Here is an 18,146-nt window from a genome sequence, read left to right as displayed (position 1 = left end):
ATCATACAGTAAAATTGTGATATTAAGAGATAACTGATAAAAAGAGAAAAAATAAAATAGAATCTCTATGTACCATATGCTTGATTTACATACCAAATCCACATGCGAAGTCCGGACCCCTTAGCTCACCTGCTTCCCTGGTCTGAACGTGTGTGGTGTGCCCAAACACACAGCCACCTGCACAGACCCCTGTGGTCGTCTCCTCCAAGAGCCCGGATTCTTCTCTGTAAGACCCCCTGCTCACCAGGGCCCGCTGTGCTCTGCTTGGGCAGAGCACCCCTGGTTCTGGCCAACACTTTCTTTCTCATCTCTCTGCAAGTCAGAACCACTTACTGTCCAGATGCCTTGGGGAGCTTGACTGAGGCCAAAAGCAGACCGTGTTCAGGCTGATCCATAAACTTTCTCCAAATTAAGGCAGTGAAAGGATCAGAGACGGATCTTTTCCACTTAGACCCTCGAATACTGAGCACTGATAAAGCTAAATTCCATTCTGCTAATTTAATGCTCTTTAAAAAATATAGTCATAGACCCAAAATGATATTATTCTTGGAAACCAAGTAATCCTAGCTGTTCTAATTCACCGATAATTTTTTATTAAAATCTTAGTAACATTTGTTTTCAGATGAAAACGTTTCTTCAGTAACACTGCTTCATCTTTAATTGAATTTCTGCAGATGTGTTTAATCTCAAAAATCTAATTAGATCTGTCTTCCTTTTCTTCACTTCATAGGCAGTTATTTTAGGCATCTGTCCGTTTGAGGGCTTGCCCTGGGCCGTTTGGCTTTTACTTTTAGATATTCCAGAAACTTACGGATGTTCCTCCCTTTAAGTAATCAGCTTGTTTGGTTCTATACACTGGAATGACCTTTGGAGGAGAAGGTCCAGATTCCCTGGGGACATGTTGGAGACCCTTTTCATTCAAGACTTGAGAAACCTCTCCACCTAATTGTTATTCACAATGAAATTGGAGAACTTATCCCTCCCTTACCCATTTCAGACTCTGGCAAAGAGGGGTGAGACGCACGCCTCACAGCAAAGCACTTTCACCTTCCCAGGGACGGGAGGCCCAGCGGCCCATGGTCATGTGCTGGTGGGACTCAGAGGATTTGAGCGCTGCTCCAGGTCTTGTTTCAGTGTTGAGTTCAGCTTCTCCAAAGTACAGGTCCTTTTCATTCCCATGGTTCACTGACATAATAAATCATCTCTGTTTTCCCTGTGGGGCATTTGCATTTTAAGTCCTAGGAGTTCTTAGAAAAAATACAAATCCAGGTGGATTAGCGATTGTGGAATTGATGATGGATTTTCACAATGCGTAACAAAAAAGGAGGCATTTCTCTAAGTTAGTGTTAGCCCATTGTGTTCAAATCAGACTGAGCAATAGTTGAAACGTTGCCCTCTCCTCAGTTGAATTCCCTTTAGGTTAGACTGCTGCATTTCTAATGCTTTGTGTTGTTAATGAACGATCTCTCACTTTGGCACCTCGAAGGTGGTATCTTGGCCAACAAACAGAACTGCTTCGATGACTTCCAGTGTGCGGCAGAGTACCTTATCAAGGAAGGGTACACGTCTCCCAAGAGGCTGACTATTAATGGAGGTTCAAATGGAGGCCTCTTAGTGGGTAAGAACTGAATTCTATTCATTGTACTTACTGGTTAACATTCCAGGTTTTCGGATACACTTTTTTTTTGGCTCATGGATGGAAGCAGTGGTACAAAGAAAGCAAAACCCATCTTTACTTGGGCCTAAAGCCCCAGCTGAGCCCCATCCTCGGATTTGACCCATGGTCACCTGGACAGCTGTCTGGCCTCCCTGCTCTGGGCTCTTCCAGGCTGAACCGTAGGTCTCCCCAAGCCAGGGAGGGGCCCCACTCCCCACACACTGGAGCCACAGGCTTCAAGGGTTCAGGCCACACAGTACCGAACCTGATAAGCCCCTGATTGTGTTACTCAGAACTTGTAAGCTGTGATGCTCACTAAACATTTGTTGAGTAACTATACCTGGTGATGCAAAATGCTGTGGGGAGAGAAATGTCATGAGGAAAATGAGGGACGTATAAAAATGGATCCACAGCATAATGGTAATGAACTAGCTCATAGAAATAGTTTCCAAAGTAAGGAGCACCTTGGGTGCCAGGCTCAGCCTGCGCCCTGACGCACCCGCAGCCTGGGAGACAGGGACTGGTGACGTCCCCTCTTACGGAGGGGGATGCCCTGGGGTACTGAGAGGCTGAGCAGTTTGCCCCGTGTGCACAGTTGGAAGTGGTGATGCTGGGCTTGGGCTGAGCACCGGGGTTTTAGGTGCTGCTCTTTCAACTTCTCTGTGGCTGTGCCTCTGAGTACCCACTTTTTTGGGTAGTTAATGAAATTTTAGTTTGCGTTTTCTCTCTCAATAGCACTGAACGTTGTGATGAACATTTATGGTAGACCTGAATTTTGCTTGCTGGGCCTTATATCCAATGTCATTAGGACATGAGGGGCCATTGTACACGTGTAGAATAGTATATATAAGCTCAGCTTAAAACACACGTGACAGTTTTTGGTTACGGGTTTGGCAGAGGGCAGTCAGGTGGCGGCACAGGCACTCAGAGTCCGTGCCTTGGAGATACACTGGGTCATGCCAGAGCATGGGTTCCTGTTCTTTCTCTTTATTCACCCCAACAGAATATAGAACATTTTCCTTTGGAGGTAAAATATATACATCCAGAATAATTTGCTTTAAATTTAGAAAATATGTTGATACAATGTTTATGAGCAACAGAGACAGCCCCTCTGCCCTCCTGGAGCTCTCAGTCTGAGCTGGCAGACAGCCCGCACAGGCCCTGAGGCCAGCACGCAGCTCCAGCAGGGGTGAGGCGCCGTGAGGGAGGGAGAGGTCGGGGCAGGGGCTGAACCAGTCCTGAACCAGGCAGGACTGCAGAGCCAGACTGGGGGACCCAGTTTCCTGGGAAATGAGACACCTTTGGGGGAGTTTTGAGAGGAGAAGTACCATAATTTGACTTGTTTCTCACAGGATCATGGATTGATCCCATTATGGTGATAGTGTAGAAGAAAGGAAAGTCAAGGGCAAAAAAGCAGGTCAGGCAGGAGACGTCTGTCCAGTGCGTGACACTGGCGGCCTGGACTGGGGCGTGGTGACAGAAGTAGTGAGAAGTGGTCAGATTCTGGGTAGATTTTCAGTTGGAGGCCACTGAATTTGCATATGATTTACATAGGAAATGTAAAGAACTAAAAGCAAATCCTAACATTTAATAGGAAGCGATATTAAAAATACCATCTGGTGCCAATAGTGGGAGACTGTTTTGTAATTCACTGGTTCATCCAATAACTCCCTCGTACTTTCAGAGTTTTACGTTCAGGATTGGTTTGTGTCTGTTGACAACCTGGTCCCTGAAGGCACCTGCAGAGATGGAGTGCCCCCACCAGGGTTCTGAGTGTGCGTTCAAAGGGCAGATTCCTGTGCTTCCCCCTCTGAGGGAGAGCACGGGGGCCTCCAAGGTAGGACTGAGGATTCAGAACTATGAATAAGCTCTGAAGTCAGAATTGGGCTGGCAGCTGTGTTTTCTGCCAGAGGCAGGAAAAGGCTGGGTCCCTCGACACATGTGACTTCTTCCCTAAATGCCTTACAACTGGTTGGGTGCCCCCAGGCCCCACCTTGGTAGCACCTGGATTTTCTCAGCACTGCCACTGCCAGCTCACGTCTGTGTCCTAGTCACTGAGATACTCACTGTCCTATCCGCAGGCCTGGTGCCAGGCATATGGCAGATGTTCAGTAAATATTTGGTAAATTAACAAGAAAAAAAACGTTTAAGTAACTTTAGTATACAGAGAAGAACATTTTAAAAACAGGACTAGAAGGTGTGCCCGTCCTGGTTAGAGCCCTGAGCTCAGTTTGAGGCCCTGTTCTGCCTTGGGCTGATTGAACTATTTCTAGTCGTAACACCTCCTCACACCAACCAGCAACTCTGCAGATACCACCTTCAGTTCCGATGCTGCTCAGGGTTAGCACAGACCCCACAGAGGAAGGGCTCAGACCCACAAGACCACTTCCACTTCAGATGCCAATCACATGTCCTGAGTCTCCCATAAATCTCGTTGATTGGCTGTACATGGGGGTTCCGAGGACCCCCTTCTCAGGTTCAATAATTTGTTGCAACAACTCTTAGAACTCAGAAACAGTTTTTTCTTGCATTTACCAGTTTGTGGTAGAGGCTGGAGCCCAGCAGCAGATGGAAGAGACAGAGACAGGGTAAGGTGTGGGGCTGGGTAGGTGTCAATTTCCCGCGCCCTCTGGGCACACCACCCCTCCGGCACCTGAATGTGTTGACCAACCTGGAAGCCGTTTAACTCCATTGTTTAGGGAGTCTTATAGAGGTTCTACTATGTAGACACAAGTGATTAAATCACTAGCCATTAGTGACTGCTTCAAGTCTGCCAGGGGTGCTTGCATGTGGCCCAACACAAAATTGTAAATTTACCTAAAACCTTTTTTTTTTTTTGCTCATTGGTTTTCATTAGTGTTTGTATATTTAATGTGACACCCAAGACAACTCTTTTGTCTTCCAATGTGGCCCAGAGATACCAAAAGTTTGGACACCCCTGGTGGCCCCTCTGCCTCCCCAGAAATCGGTGGGGTGGGGGGTGGCCTGATAATTCCAACACTCTAATCATATGGTTGTTTGCTTTGGCAACTGGTCCCCATGCTGAAGCCGTCTAGGAGCCTACCAAGAGTTACCTCATTAGCAAAAACTCAGGTATATTTGAAAGGGGCTAGTTATGAATTGTAAGAGACACTCTGGAGTTCTGTGCCAGGAACAAAGACCAAAATATATATTATTATATCACAATATCACAGGCTTGTTTTGAGACAGGTTTCTTAACCTCCCTCGTCACCTGTGAAAGCAAGTAGGGATGGGAGGAGGAAACACGGCTTTCTTGAAAGTCCTTGAGGTTTTTGAAAGTCCTTGAGTTTTTCCAATAGCCCTCTCTATTGAGATTCATTTTGGGGAGTAAATCTCTGTTACTGGTGAGAACATTCTACCCTCAGATATATTGGAAGAAGGGGGAAAAGTTTGTGGACCATTAGACAGGTGATTTATGATGGTTTCTTCCTTGCTCTGAGAAAAAAGGCAGCCTAGGTTTTTAAAGGATCCAAATGTTGTTTTGTTAGTTTATTTAGGTATTTGGTCATAAACTGCCTTCCTTTTCTTTCTATCTTGGTTTTTAGCTGCTTGTGCAAATCAGCGTCCTGACCTCTTTGGTTGTGTCATTGCCCAAGTTGGAGTAATGGACATGCTGAAGTTCCATAAATACACCATCGGTCACGCCTGGACCACCGACTATGGGTGCTCAGACAGCGAACACCACTTTAAATGGCTTATCAAGTAAGGTTTTAATTCATATTGACAAAAATGTGGGTGACAATTTGATGACCTTTTGACTGATTGTTCAAAATTATGGTATTTGACTCCTTGTTCTGCTCCGTGTCTCTTACTTGCATGTAATTTACTGCAAAAGTAGGGGCACTGGTGGGAATGCCTGTCTGTCTTCCTTGTTTTGATCTTGTCCTTAACAAAAACCAACTACAGAGATGGAAAGGAATTCTAAACATGTACCTCCTCCCTCAGATTCCTGCTCCCTCCTTCTCTTAGACACCAGTTTTAGGTCCTGCTGTGAATGGACTTGGCAGATTAAATTAAGGTTACTAATCATCTAACACTGAAATAAGGAAAGTATCTTGGATTATTCAGTGGCCCGTAAAGACAGAGCACCTCCTCCAGCTGGAGTCGGAGGTGCAGCAGTAAGGAGGTCACAGAGACTGTAAGCACGGGAAGAACTTGACCCACCAGTGCTGGCTTTGAACATGAAAGAAGGGGGCCTCTAGTACCTGAAAACAAGAGCCATCAAGAAATGGAGACCTTAGTCCTTTAGCTTCTTGGGGCTGGATTCTGCCAACAACCTATATGAGTCCAGAAGTAGATTTTTTTCCCCCAGAATTTCCCAATCAGAGCCTAGCTAGCTGACACCTTGATTTCAGTCTGGAGAGGTCTAGAGCAGAGAACCATGCTGAGCTAACCCAGATTCCAAGTCACAGGACTATGACATAAGAAATGAGGGGTTAGGGCTACTTTGGACTGTCATCCACTTCTGTATGTGACTGGCTACAGAAGAGCACAGGATATGTGTTTATGTTAGGAAACATCCACTGGAAAAAAACAAGAGTTTTTTCTCACACCAAGAAAGAAATTGGTGTGAGTCCTGACTGCTGTGGCTCAGGGAGCTGGGCGTTGTCCTACAAACCAAAAGGCCACCCTTTCAATTTCCTGTTGTGAACAGGTCCTCACAGGCGGGTTCCCAGGTGGGGGAATTGGGGAGGCAATCAGTAGATCATTGTTTCTCTTGTACATTGGCATTTCTGTCCCTCTCTCCCTCCCTTCCTCTCTCTCTGAAAGTAAGTAAAATCTTAAAAAAAAAGATGTGATTTCTGTTCCAAGCAAATGTGTCCTTGAAGGTACACGAGCATAGGTTAAAAGTAGATTTAACAAAGTTTTGGAGAACCAGGCATTCTACTTTGACTTTGCATTTGATGAAACAGCTTCAAATGAGGTCATCTACTGGCTCACAGCAAGACCACTGGCACACACAATTTTCCAGGATGGAAAAGCAACCTGTTTTGCATAATGAGACAGGAAGGGGCAAGACACATACTGTGAGCAGAGGCCCCTCTGGGAAAACCCAGAATGTATTCTAAGGGACCCATGAGATGGCCTGCCAGGACATCTTCCTCCTGAAGAATCAGCCCTGCCACCAGAACCTGGGCCCAAGGTCTACGTGACACTCTGCTCAATAAGAAGGCCAGGCGGTGTGTGCTGGAGGGCGGGAAGCAGCAGGTGCAGGGGCTGGGGCTGCAGGAGCGCCTGGTGAGCTGTGCTGGCAACGTCATCGAGACGATCCACATAGGCAGTGCCTGCAGGACCTCTGGGCAGGCATTCGCCACCTCCATCTCTTCCCACTCCCACACCTGCTTCCAGATTTTTCTTTGAGCCAAAGGGAGAGTACATGGCAAGTTCTCTTTGGTGGATCTGGTAGGGAATGAACAGGGTGCAGAAGCTTCCAGTACTGACCAGCAGACCCACATGGAAGGCACAGAAATCAACAAAAGCCTCCTGGCTCTGAAGGAGTGCCTATTCTGTATGAGAGCAGGCCGACATACATGCTGTGGGACTGCTTTACCAGGGAGAACTCAAGGACCTGTGTGATTGCCCCAATCTCCCCAGGCATAATAAGCCCCTGTGAATGTACTTGAAACACACTCAGACATGCAGACAGGGTCAAGGAGCTGAGCCCCCACAGTGGGCCCAGTGGGGAGCAGCCCACTCAAATGGAAACAAGAAACAGAAGCCAGCTCTCACAGGTCCCGATTACAGGCAGAGTTACCTAATTGGAAGAAGAGGACCTGTCTGCCCAGATGTCCAGCTTTTAAGAAGCCATCACTCAGATCTGGGAGCTGGAAGACAGGGCCATGGAGGAGCTCATGGAGATCATGCAGCAAGGGCCAGGCTGCCCTGAGCTCTCCAGGATGACTGCGCAGCCAGACTCCGACCTGCAGGCCTGTGTGCACAAGGCGGAGGCAACCCCGGCCCAGCCGCCCAAGCACTTCTCAGCCCTGCAAGATGTCACCGAGGCCTTGCGCCTGGCCATGCAGGTGAAAGAGCCGGCCAAGAAACAAACAGCAATAAACAGCCCCAGTGACAACTGCAAATAAAGATGTTTGGTTTCACACTTGAAAAAGAAATCAGTGTTTGAAACGCTACTAAATTTGTGGTACATCAATCAAAAACCACTTTTTTGAAAGGTGTCATTATACCTTACATCAATATGGGATTTCCTTTTATAAATCAAATGTGGAAATGAAGGGGAATGTGTGCGAATACAGTTAAACTTATTTTGCACTCTCAGCGCAACTACATGTATTTGAAACTACGTGTTACATTATGGAAATACTGAACAGCTTCCCTCTTTCATATCCCTCAACCGCTTTGGCAGTAATGAGAAAAGAGCAGGTATTTAGGTTCTCAAGACTGCAAGCTACAGTGTTTTTTGGCTCTTCACTCTGCTTCCCACACGTAGGCGTCGGGGGATTACCAGCAGGATTTAGGGATTGCCCTTGGAATAACTCAAGAAACCTGTGAAACAGTCTTCTCAGTCCATTACAGATTTATTTAATTTTTCCTCCATTTTGTGTGCTTTTTATGGCTTGCTCTCTCCAATTAGAAATTCAGCTAAAATTACTGAATTTTTGGAATTGGATACTTTAAACAACTAAATTCAGTTCTCTGGCCGGGAAGAAGGGGATTTTACTTTGTAAACCTATTACTTTTAAATACACAAGTAGCCTCATGAACACATACTGTTAAAAGCTGAATATCTGAAGAAGCCATTGTTCAAATTAACTTAGAGAAAATACCCGTTTAGGGGGGATAAGTCCCATTTAAACTCCAGAAAATACTGAGTTAGGTGATATCAAAGGTGGTAAAATATTGGATGGAACCTGGTATTTCCGATATTTCTAAGATTAATTTGAAAGCAAAAAAACCCCTTCTAAATATTTTTTTCTCAAGATGTCTGTGAAATACGGGGTGGAAAAAGGTAGGTTTACAGTTGTGAGTATGTGAAACATAGTTTATTCTTGCATTAGTTATTAATTATTGTTTTATTTGCATTACGACTGTAAACATACTTTTGCCTACCCCTATATAGTCCTGCTCTGGACTTTAATTTCCCAACTGAGCACTCACCATCATGCATTTCCACTTACCTGCTGCTCCCAAATATGAGCGGCGCTCAGCCCCATACACTAGAGCCAGAAGGGGTCTCACGAGACGCTGCTCGAACCCTCCACCCTTGGAGTATGCCCCATGAAGCACCACCTGGGATATTAATGGGAGCCCGCCGCAAAGAGCTGGATAAATAAAGCCTAACAGATTTTTTTCCCTACAGAACTTCTGAGTCTTTAATGTACGCACATGGTATATGAATCTTGGGGAAAGGCCGGGGTGGGGTTATATTAATAGGCAGAGTTTTCCAAACTCGTTTCCCCACAGCACTGCTATCTGGAGCACTGGGGCTGGTCCAAAACCACTGTGAAATGAGGTCAGAAGACCAGTCCATTGCCACCCCATCTTGTCTGTTGGAGACTAAACCCCAGAATGTTTAGCCTTGACTTGGTTAACTGACTAGAAATTTTACCTTTTTCAACTACCCTCCAAAATAAAATTTAACTAAAATATTATTGTATTCATTAATCCTGAACCCTTTGAAAACCATGACACCCATATTGAGTGAAATATAAAGACAAACTGTCCAGAGATTTCCCTCTCTTAACTATTATCAGTCACTATTGAATTCAACTATGCTTTTATTCTAAAACCTCTTTAGTTAATGTTACTGGCCACTTACCTTGTACTTCAGCAGATGCCTTCTCTGCTCCTGGGTGAACTCATTCTCCACTGGCCAGAGGCAGCTGCTTTCTGCTGGAGCCAGAAGGAGGTCAGCACCCAGCCCAGGGGTACAGACTGGGAGGTAGGCCCAGAGAGGGCCTGCGGTCTTCCTAAGACTGCCAAGCAGAGCCTGGAATAAAGGTTTTATAGATATTAAAGGTGCAGAAAGCTGATTTCAAGTTCTTCAACATAAGAAAGGCTCACACCTATTATATCCACAACTAGTGTTTTAGAAAGAAAATCAGTCCACTTAGTAGTAGTGAAAAAATAAGGCTAAAGCTCTGAAAACACTCAAGACAGTATGTGTGCATATAGGTGGGGCTATTTCAACAGGCCTGTGAGTTCTTTTTCTTATATAGTCCTCCCACGTAGGAGCCAAATAAACGACAGAGCTCTTTCCAATTTCCAGTGGCCCTGGCCAATTAAGCTCTAAACAACCGAGCAAGCGCAGTCCGCAGTGGTCACTGATGTACTCGTTAGCTGCAGTCCTTGCTGCGAGTGATGTTAGGCAGGTTAGCCACATAGGTTACTGTGCCCAGCAGTCCTCCTTGATTATCTGAGTGAGAAAACAACTCCATTCTTGATACTTGGCATCATGAGAGTACCTTTGCCTTTCAGATATTCTCCGTTACATAATGTGAAGTTACCAGATGCAGACGGCATCCAGTACCCATCCATGCTTCTCCTCACTGCCGACCACGATGACCGTGTGGTCCCACTTCACTCCCTCAAGTTCATTGCCACCCTTCAGTACATCGTGGGCCGCAGCCGGAAGCAAACCAACCCCCTGCTTATCCACGTGGACACCAAGGCGGGCCACGGGGCTGGGAAGCCCACGGCCAAAGTGATAGAAGAAGTTTCAGACATGTTTGCATTCATAGCGCGGTGCCTGAACATTGACTGGATTCAGTAAATGGATTTCCCCACTCCCTCCGGACAGCCGCAGAAAACCTCAAGGGCTTTCACACCATTAAACCGAGAAACCACTGGGCACAATACTCCCCAAGTGAACACGGTTCCTGCACGCACAGACTGCGGTCGAACCGAACTGCTGCAGGGTCGATTTTATCTTTTCTAGGCTTCTCCTTTTTAGCAAGCCCTTGGCCTTTTGGTGGTTTTTTTTTGTTTTGTTTTGTTTTTAGGCATGTTTGGGTAAATAACTAAATGGCAGCCAACACATTGTGACTATTAGATAACTGAATTAAGATTCATAGGCATACTTCATATATAACATCTCAGTGAAATTTGCTTCTATAACCAACCAATATCTCTCTAAATAAATGTGAGAACTGTTCTCACGAAGACGTCTCTGCAGCAACAATAAATGCTTTTTAAGCATGGGAGGCTTTATTTCTGCTTCCTTTGTGTCAAGGGCAATTCCAGAAGCGCAGTCATTGGATCATGTCACTTTTCCATGGGAGTAAGCAGTTGACCTTTCCACACAAATTAATTTCTGAAAATGAAGTCATAGAGTATTAGCCCCAGAAAGCAGTTGAGGGCATCGATTGCGGTTCCTTTGTTTATAGGTGATGAAGCTATTAGAGGTGGTCGCTGTCTCACAGGTTAGCTACTCAGCCACCTCCTAATCTGGGGCTCTTGGTTTCGATGCCTCCTTTGAAAAATCAGTGGACCATAAACTAAAGATTATGCATCTGTTTGTCTACCAACATGTCACGAAGCATAACTGGAAATCAGAGCACTGGGATATAACACGGAGAACACAGGAGTGAACTATCCAGACAGATACATTTATCCAAACTTATGTTACACTAAGAATTCCAGCATTTTCCAGGCTGTTCCGTCACACCACCAGAGACCACCTTCTGGAAATAGAAAGTCGTGTTAAAAAAGTGGGGTTGGACCCCGCACAACCACCCTGCATCCTCAAGAGGAGGGTCTACTGTTCCCCCAAACTACTGTCTGTAAAAAAGTTTTAAGGCATCAGTTTGGGAAATGCTGGTCTAATTTATGAGAAGAAAAGCTTCACCCTGCCTGGTTTGGCTCAGTGGATTGAGTGCCAGCCTGCAAACCAAAAGGTCGCTGGTTCGATTCCCAGTCAGGGCCCTGCCTAGGTCCCCAGTGGGGGGCATGCGAGAGGCAACCAACTGACTGTCTCTCCCACATTGATTTTTTCTCCCCATTTCTCCCACCCTATCTCCCTCCTTTGCCCTCTCCCTAAAAATAAATAAAATCTTTTTTAAAAAAAAGTTTCTTCTTTGTCTTGTTTCATCAGACATGACAAAAAGAATTATTATCTGTTTTGTATGAAGTATCTTAACCTTTTTTTAAAAAGCTTAACTTGACTGGTGTGGCTCAGTGAATTGACTGCCAGCCTTTGAACCAAAGGGTCACCGGTGCGATTCCCAGTCAGGGCACCTGCCTGGGTTGCAGACCTCGTCCCTGGTAGTGTATTGCTTCCCCTCAGGCTGATGCCATTCACAGAGGAGTGCTCTGCCTGAGAGAGAAGGCTCTGGCAGTAAGGGAGGATGACTCAGCACAGGGATCCTGATGGCTGTTCCCTCAGTTCTCTCCCCAGAGCCACCCCCCCACCCCCCCAGACTCACCTCAAGCATCTCTAGTCCACTCTGCCTTCCCTCGGCCAAAGCCCATGGTAAGTGGCTGCAAATGAAACTTTATGCTTTGGCCCTTTAAAAGGCTCTCTGTGTCTCCAGCAGTCTCTCCCTGGGCATCAGAACACTTGCTACTTTTCACATCTGGATGTTATCTGGGTTCCTTTTCCAGCTCTGGTGTTGTAGGCTGGGGAGCAAGCTTAGGGTTTATACCCCACACTTCTCAGAGGAACCGCATGGGTGCTGAAATATCCCTCTGGAACTTCAGCTGCTGCCTGTGGGAGCCCAGCCAGCCCTTAAATCTCCACACTTGCTCCAATTCCATCGTGCTGAAGTGTTTTATTCTGTCTGTCCATGGTTATAAGACTTTCCAGCTACTTTCCAGTTGGTTAGTTAAGATGATTTCTCTACAATTTAGTTGTAATTACAGATTGGTCCTGGGAGGAGATTAGTGTAGCTCTCACTTCTCTGCCATCTTGGATCCAAAAGACACCTTTTTCATTTTCACCAATAACTTTACTGACTTAGATATTTTGAGTACGTTGGCTATTCCCTGCTATTGGAGGCCAGGAGTGCTGCTATACATCTTCCAATGCATAAGGCATCCCCACAGCAGAACTATTTGACCAAAGTGTCAACCAACAGTACCTAGAAACTTCACAAACCTCTTTTGGCTTGATCAATCACAGCACCTTCTCCATACACTACACAAATCTTTTTGTTGTTGTTGTTGCATTTTTACCTTTCTTGAAATACTAAAGCACAATATGCCAAAACAGTTGCATACCTTCTATTTTTGATATTAAAATGGCTGCACAAAAATTCACCAATTTTGAAAAGATTTTTTAAATGCACACTGATGTGACAGCTGTCACAATACAATCCAACAAAATGGTTTCAAATGAAGTAAAAGACAACCAGGCACTACTAGCACCATCATATGGAAGAAAACAAATGAGCTTTTTGACCAATTCAGTATATATATATAGAGAGAGAGAGAGAGAGAAAGCAACTACCTCCGAGAACGACCTGAACACCCACAGAACAGATCTCCACAGTGGAGGATATAAAGAAAAAGCCACATTCAAGAGGGTATGAGGGGCAGCAGTACAGCATCCATAACCAGGAGGGACATCACCACTTCAGCAGCCTCCCCCTACAAGGAGTGAGACATCTGGGACCCACATCAAGCTCCCAGCCTAGGAGCCTGCCCAAGGCAGAGGAGCCCTCTAATACTTAGTTGTGAAAACCAGCAAGGCTTGTATTCCGGAGAGTTGAGGGCTGTGGGAAACTGAGAATCCTTGCTTAAAGGCCCCATGCACAAATTCACTCACTCTGAGTCACAGCACAGACAAGAGTTTGAAAGGGACCCATGTCATACGTGAAGGAGATATATTGACTGATTTTAAGATACACGCCAGAAGGATTTGTTGGCACTCTCTCTAGGGACACAGGCCATGGTGGGCATTGTTCTTTCTTTGCTTTGTTTGCTCTCCTTCCACCAAGCCAGCACCTGGTGGACACCAGGTCTGACACCCTCCATTAACCTGCTGTTTGCTCTACCTGGCATTTCCCTGAGGACTCACCCAGCACAACCACTCTCCAAAGGCAGCACATCCCCATCACCCAGGAAGCAGCACCCTGTCCCCCAGCTCCCAGGAAGCCTCCAAAGTGGTGTCCCAACCCCCCCTCCCACACCTGGTAGATGGCATGAAAGCAACCCCAAAGGGGACTGAGGGACCAGCCCCTGCCCACCAACACACAACAGTGAGACCAGGCCTCTCAGCCACTCACTGTGAAGGCCTGCCCCACATCCCAGCATGCCAGGAGCAGTCACAGCCAAACCCCCTCAGCCAGCAACGCTGGGGCTCCGCTTCACACACCAGCATGCCTGCAGCCATTGGAAATGGGCCTCACCACCAGGGGCCAGTTGGACCCACCAGTGTAACCACAGCAGTTGGGGCTGGGCCTCACAGCTAGGCACATCCTACAGAGCCCCACAACAGCCATGGCCCAAACAGAACAGGAAGGTTCATGCAGCCCACACAGAACACACCCCTAAAATACCTGGCCCTGGTTACCAGAGGGAATTGTGTTATTTGGCCCCACAGGACACCTTCTACAAGCCACTCAACACTCTGAGTGTAGCTGATCTACGTAGTACATAGAAACACAGAGTCCTGGGCAAAAGGAGGAGACAGAGGACTATGTTCCAAATAAAAGGACAAGACAAAACCCCAGAAACAACTAAACGAAACCTAGATAAGTGGTCTACCACGTAAAAAATTCAAAGTAATGATCATAAGCATGCTAACCAAACTCAGGAGAAGTATGGATGAACACAGTATCTACAAAGAAATAGAAACTATTTTTTAAAAACCCATCAGAACTGAAGAATACAATAAATAAAATGGAAATACATATACTTGTATGCTAGAGGAAATCAACAGTAGATTAGATCATGTAAAAGAACAGATTAGCAACATGGAAAACAAAGTAATGGAAATCACCCAGTCAGAAGAGCAAAAAGGAAAAAAATGAGAGTTTAAGGGACCTCTGGGACAATTTCAAGCATACTAACATTCACAGTATAGAGAAGGAGAAGAGGGAAAGAAAGGGACAAAAAACCTATTTGAAGAAACAATGACTAAATAAACTTCCCCGTCTGGCAAAGGAAACAGACATCTTAGTCCAGGAAGCACAAAAACTCCCAAACAAGATGAATCCAAAGAGACCCGCACCAAGACACATCATAACATGAAAAGTTAAAAACAAAAAGAATCTTAAAAGTAGCGAGAGAAAACAGCTAGTAATCTACTAGAGAATTCCCTCAAGACTATCAGCTGGATTTGCAGCAGGACTTTGCAGAAAGTGGCTTGATGTAGTCAAAGTAATGAAAGGAGATAAGCTGCAACCGGGAGTACTCTATCCAGCAAGGTTATCATTCAGAATTGAAGGAGAAGTAACGTTTCCCAGACAAGCAAAAGCCTAAAAGAGTCCATCCCCACTTACATGCATTACAATAAATGCTAAAGTAATGTCTCTAAGTGAAAAAGAAAAAGCCCGAAACTAGAAATAAAATATGTGCAAGAAAAATCTCACTGGTAAAGGCAAGCATATAGTGAGGGTAGTGGGTCAACCACTTACAAAACTAGTATGAAGATTAAAAGTAATAAAATTATCTATTTCTACAATAATAATAACATACACCAAAAAAGATTTAAAATATGACATCAGCCCTGGCTGCCGTAGCTCAGTGGATTGAGCGCGGACTGCGAACCAAAGGGTCACCAGTTTGATTCCCAGTCAGGGCACATGCCTGGGTTGCAGGCCAGGCCCCAAGTATGGGGTGTGCAAGAGGCAACCACACATTGATGTTTCTCTCCCTCTCTTTCTCCCCTTTCCCCACTCTCTAAAAGTAAATAAATAAAATCTTTAAAAGAAAATCCATGCATCCTGTTTATAATAAATAAATAAATAAAAATATGACATCCAAAATATAAAACATGGAGTGGGTGGAGTAAAAATATAGTACTTGTAGAATGCGTTTAAACTTAAGTGACCATCAACCTAAAAAAACCTGCCATATACACAGGAAGTTATATATGAACCTCAGGGTAACTACAAACCACAAACCTATAATAGATGCACAGAAAATAAAGAGAAAGGAATTCAAACATAACACTAAAAAAGTAACCAAATCCCAAAGGAAGAGAATAAGAGAAAAAGAAGGGGACAGAGAAGAACTACAAAAACCTCCAGAAAACAATGAATAGAATGGCAATAAGTACATACCTATCAATACGTACTTTAAATGTAAATGAACTCAGTGCTCCATTCAAAAGACATAGGGTGGCTGAATACATTAAAAAAACAAGACCCATGGCCAGGCTGGTGTGGCTCAGTAGATCGAGTTTGGGCCTGTGAACCAAAGGGTCGCAGGTTCAATTCCCAGTTGGGGCACATGCCTGGATTACAAGCTAGGTCCCCAGGAGGGGGCTTATGAGATGCAACCACACATTGATGTTTCTGTCCTTTCTTTCTTTCTCCTGCCTTTCCCCTCTCTCTAAAATTAAATAAATGATAGAAATCTTGAAAACAAAACCCAAAAAATAAGACCTGGCTCTAATGCTGGCTACAAGAGACTCACTACAGATCTAAAGAAACACAGAGACTAAAAGTGAAGATATGCAAAATAAATATTTCTTACAAATGGAAATAAAACAAATCTGGGCTAGTAATACTTATATTAGACTAAATAGACTTTAAAACAAATATTGTGACCAGAGAAAAGGGGAAATGTTACATAATAATAAAGAAATCATTCTAACAAGATGATATAATCTTGTTATAGAGATGATGTAAATACCTACACACCCAGCATAGGTGCACCTAAATACATAAAGGAAATATTAACAGACCTAAAGGGGGAAACTGACAGTTACACACTAATAGTTAGGGACTTCAACACCCCACTTACATTAATGAAGAGATCATCCAGACAAATTGTCAACAAGGAAACATAGGCTCTAAGGCCATCTGCTCTAACATGTCATTTAATGGATATCTACAGAATGTTCCAATGCAAAATGGTAGAATACACATTCTTTTCAAATGCACATGGAGCATTCTTTAGACCAGATATCATGTTAGGCCACAAACCAAGTTGCAATATATTTAATAAGATTGAAATCGTATCACATACCTTTTCTGACCACAATGGTATGAAACTAGAAATCAACTACAAAAAGAAAACTGGAAAAAAAACCACAAACACGTGGAGACTAAACAATGTGCTACTAAACAGTGAGTGGTTGGTGAAGAATTCAACAGAATAAAAATATCTTGAGATAAATGAAGATGGAAACCGAATGTTCCACCGTCTATGAAACGCAGCAAAAGCAGTTTTCAGAGAGTTCATAGTGATACGGGCCTAGCTCAAGAAACAGGAAAAGCCTCAAACAAATGATCTAAACTTGCACTTAAAGGTACTCAAAAGGACAAACACTGCCCAAAGTGAGCAGAAGGAGGGAAACAAAGACCAGCATGAAAATAAATGAAGTAGAGACTAGAACAGAAAAGATGAATAAAACTTAAAAGCTGGTTCTGTGAAAAGATAATGTTGTTAAATCTGTAGACACTCTTCAAAAAATAAACGGAGAAAGAACGCACATTAAATTCGAAGTGAAAGAGAAGTTACAACCAACACCACAGAAGCGTCATGACAGAACGCTCCAGTTCCTGGGTTGGCCCGAAGGTCCGTATGGTGTTTTCTGTAAATTAAATGACAAATTTTTCATTTTCACCAATAACTTGACTGAGTTAGATATTTTGAGTATGTCAGCTACCTCCTACGTGGCAGAACATTGATGATTCCCGATTAATGTCTCTATTGATTGTGATCAGCTCCAACTGGCCTACCGTCCCGCGAGGCGGCACCCAGCGAGAGAGCTCCAGCAGGAAACTTCACAAACCGCTTGATCTGTCCCAGCACCTTCTTCGTACACTGTGCAAGTCGTTTTATGTGTTTCGGTTGTGTTTTTCCCTTTCTGGATATAACAAAGTATTATGCAAAAATGTTGCATATTTTCTCCCATCTTCAATGTTAAAATGGCTACCCAAAATTTCACCAATTTTGACAGGTTTTTCTAAATGCACTTTGATATGACAGCTGTCACAATACAACCTAACAAAATGGACTTGAATGAAGTTAAAGATGACTAAGCACGACTAGAGCCAGTTGATGGAAAAAAACAAATGAACTTTTTGGCCAGTCTGACATTTCAGTCAAATAGGTCAGAGAGGGACTCTTTAAGGAGGTAACATTGGAACTCCGACGTGAACATGGTGGGACAGAGTGGTGAAGGCAGGGAGGCTCAGCACAGGTAAGGCCATTCGAGGGTTGAGCGGGAAGAGAACAGGGTCAGACCCAGTAACCATGTGAAAAACCGACTGTAGGGGGACAGGGGGAGAAGCAGGAGGACCATTCAAAGAGCAGGTGGTCTTAGCAACCCTAAGGAGTTTGGGAGTGGGGGCGGCAGAAACCAACGATCACAAAAATGATTTGGACCTAACTACCT

The 18,146-nt window shown here is 44.5% G+C and overlaps 1 protein-coding gene and 1 pseudogene across 1 annotated transcript in view; both read left to right on the top strand.

Annotated features, from left to right (window-relative positions):
* The window catches only part of PREP (prolyl endopeptidase), a 100,874-nt gene extending 89,540 nt beyond the window's left edge, over nucleotides 1-11,334 (top strand). Inside the window, exons 13-15 of the mRNA XM_037064957.1 lie at nucleotides 1,487-1,618; nucleotides 5,224-5,380; nucleotides 10,115-11,334. Of these exons, the coding sequence (XP_036920852.1) occupies nucleotides 1,487-1,618; nucleotides 5,224-5,380; nucleotides 10,115-10,409 (584 nt within the window). The 3' untranslated portion in view covers nucleotides 10,410-11,334. The remainder of the gene's footprint in view (nucleotides 1-1,486; nucleotides 1,619-5,223; nucleotides 5,381-10,114) is intronic.
* Nucleotides 6,107-8,191, top strand: LOC119000324 (kinesin-like protein KIF2C; annotated as a pseudogene).
* Nucleotides 11,335-18,146: the final 6,812 nt, after the last annotated feature.

The sequence above is a fragment of the Sturnira hondurensis genome, unplaced genomic scaffold (assembly GCF_014824575.4).
Source record: "Sturnira hondurensis isolate 20B ecotype Veracruz unplaced genomic scaffold, ASM1482457v3 Scaffold0015596, whole genome shotgun sequence".
Classification (NCBI taxonomy): Eukaryota; Metazoa; Chordata; class Mammalia; order Chiroptera; family Phyllostomidae; genus Sturnira; species Sturnira hondurensis.
The sequence above is the reverse complement of the archived record's forward strand: the minus strand, read 5'-3'. Positions and strand labels throughout refer to the sequence as shown.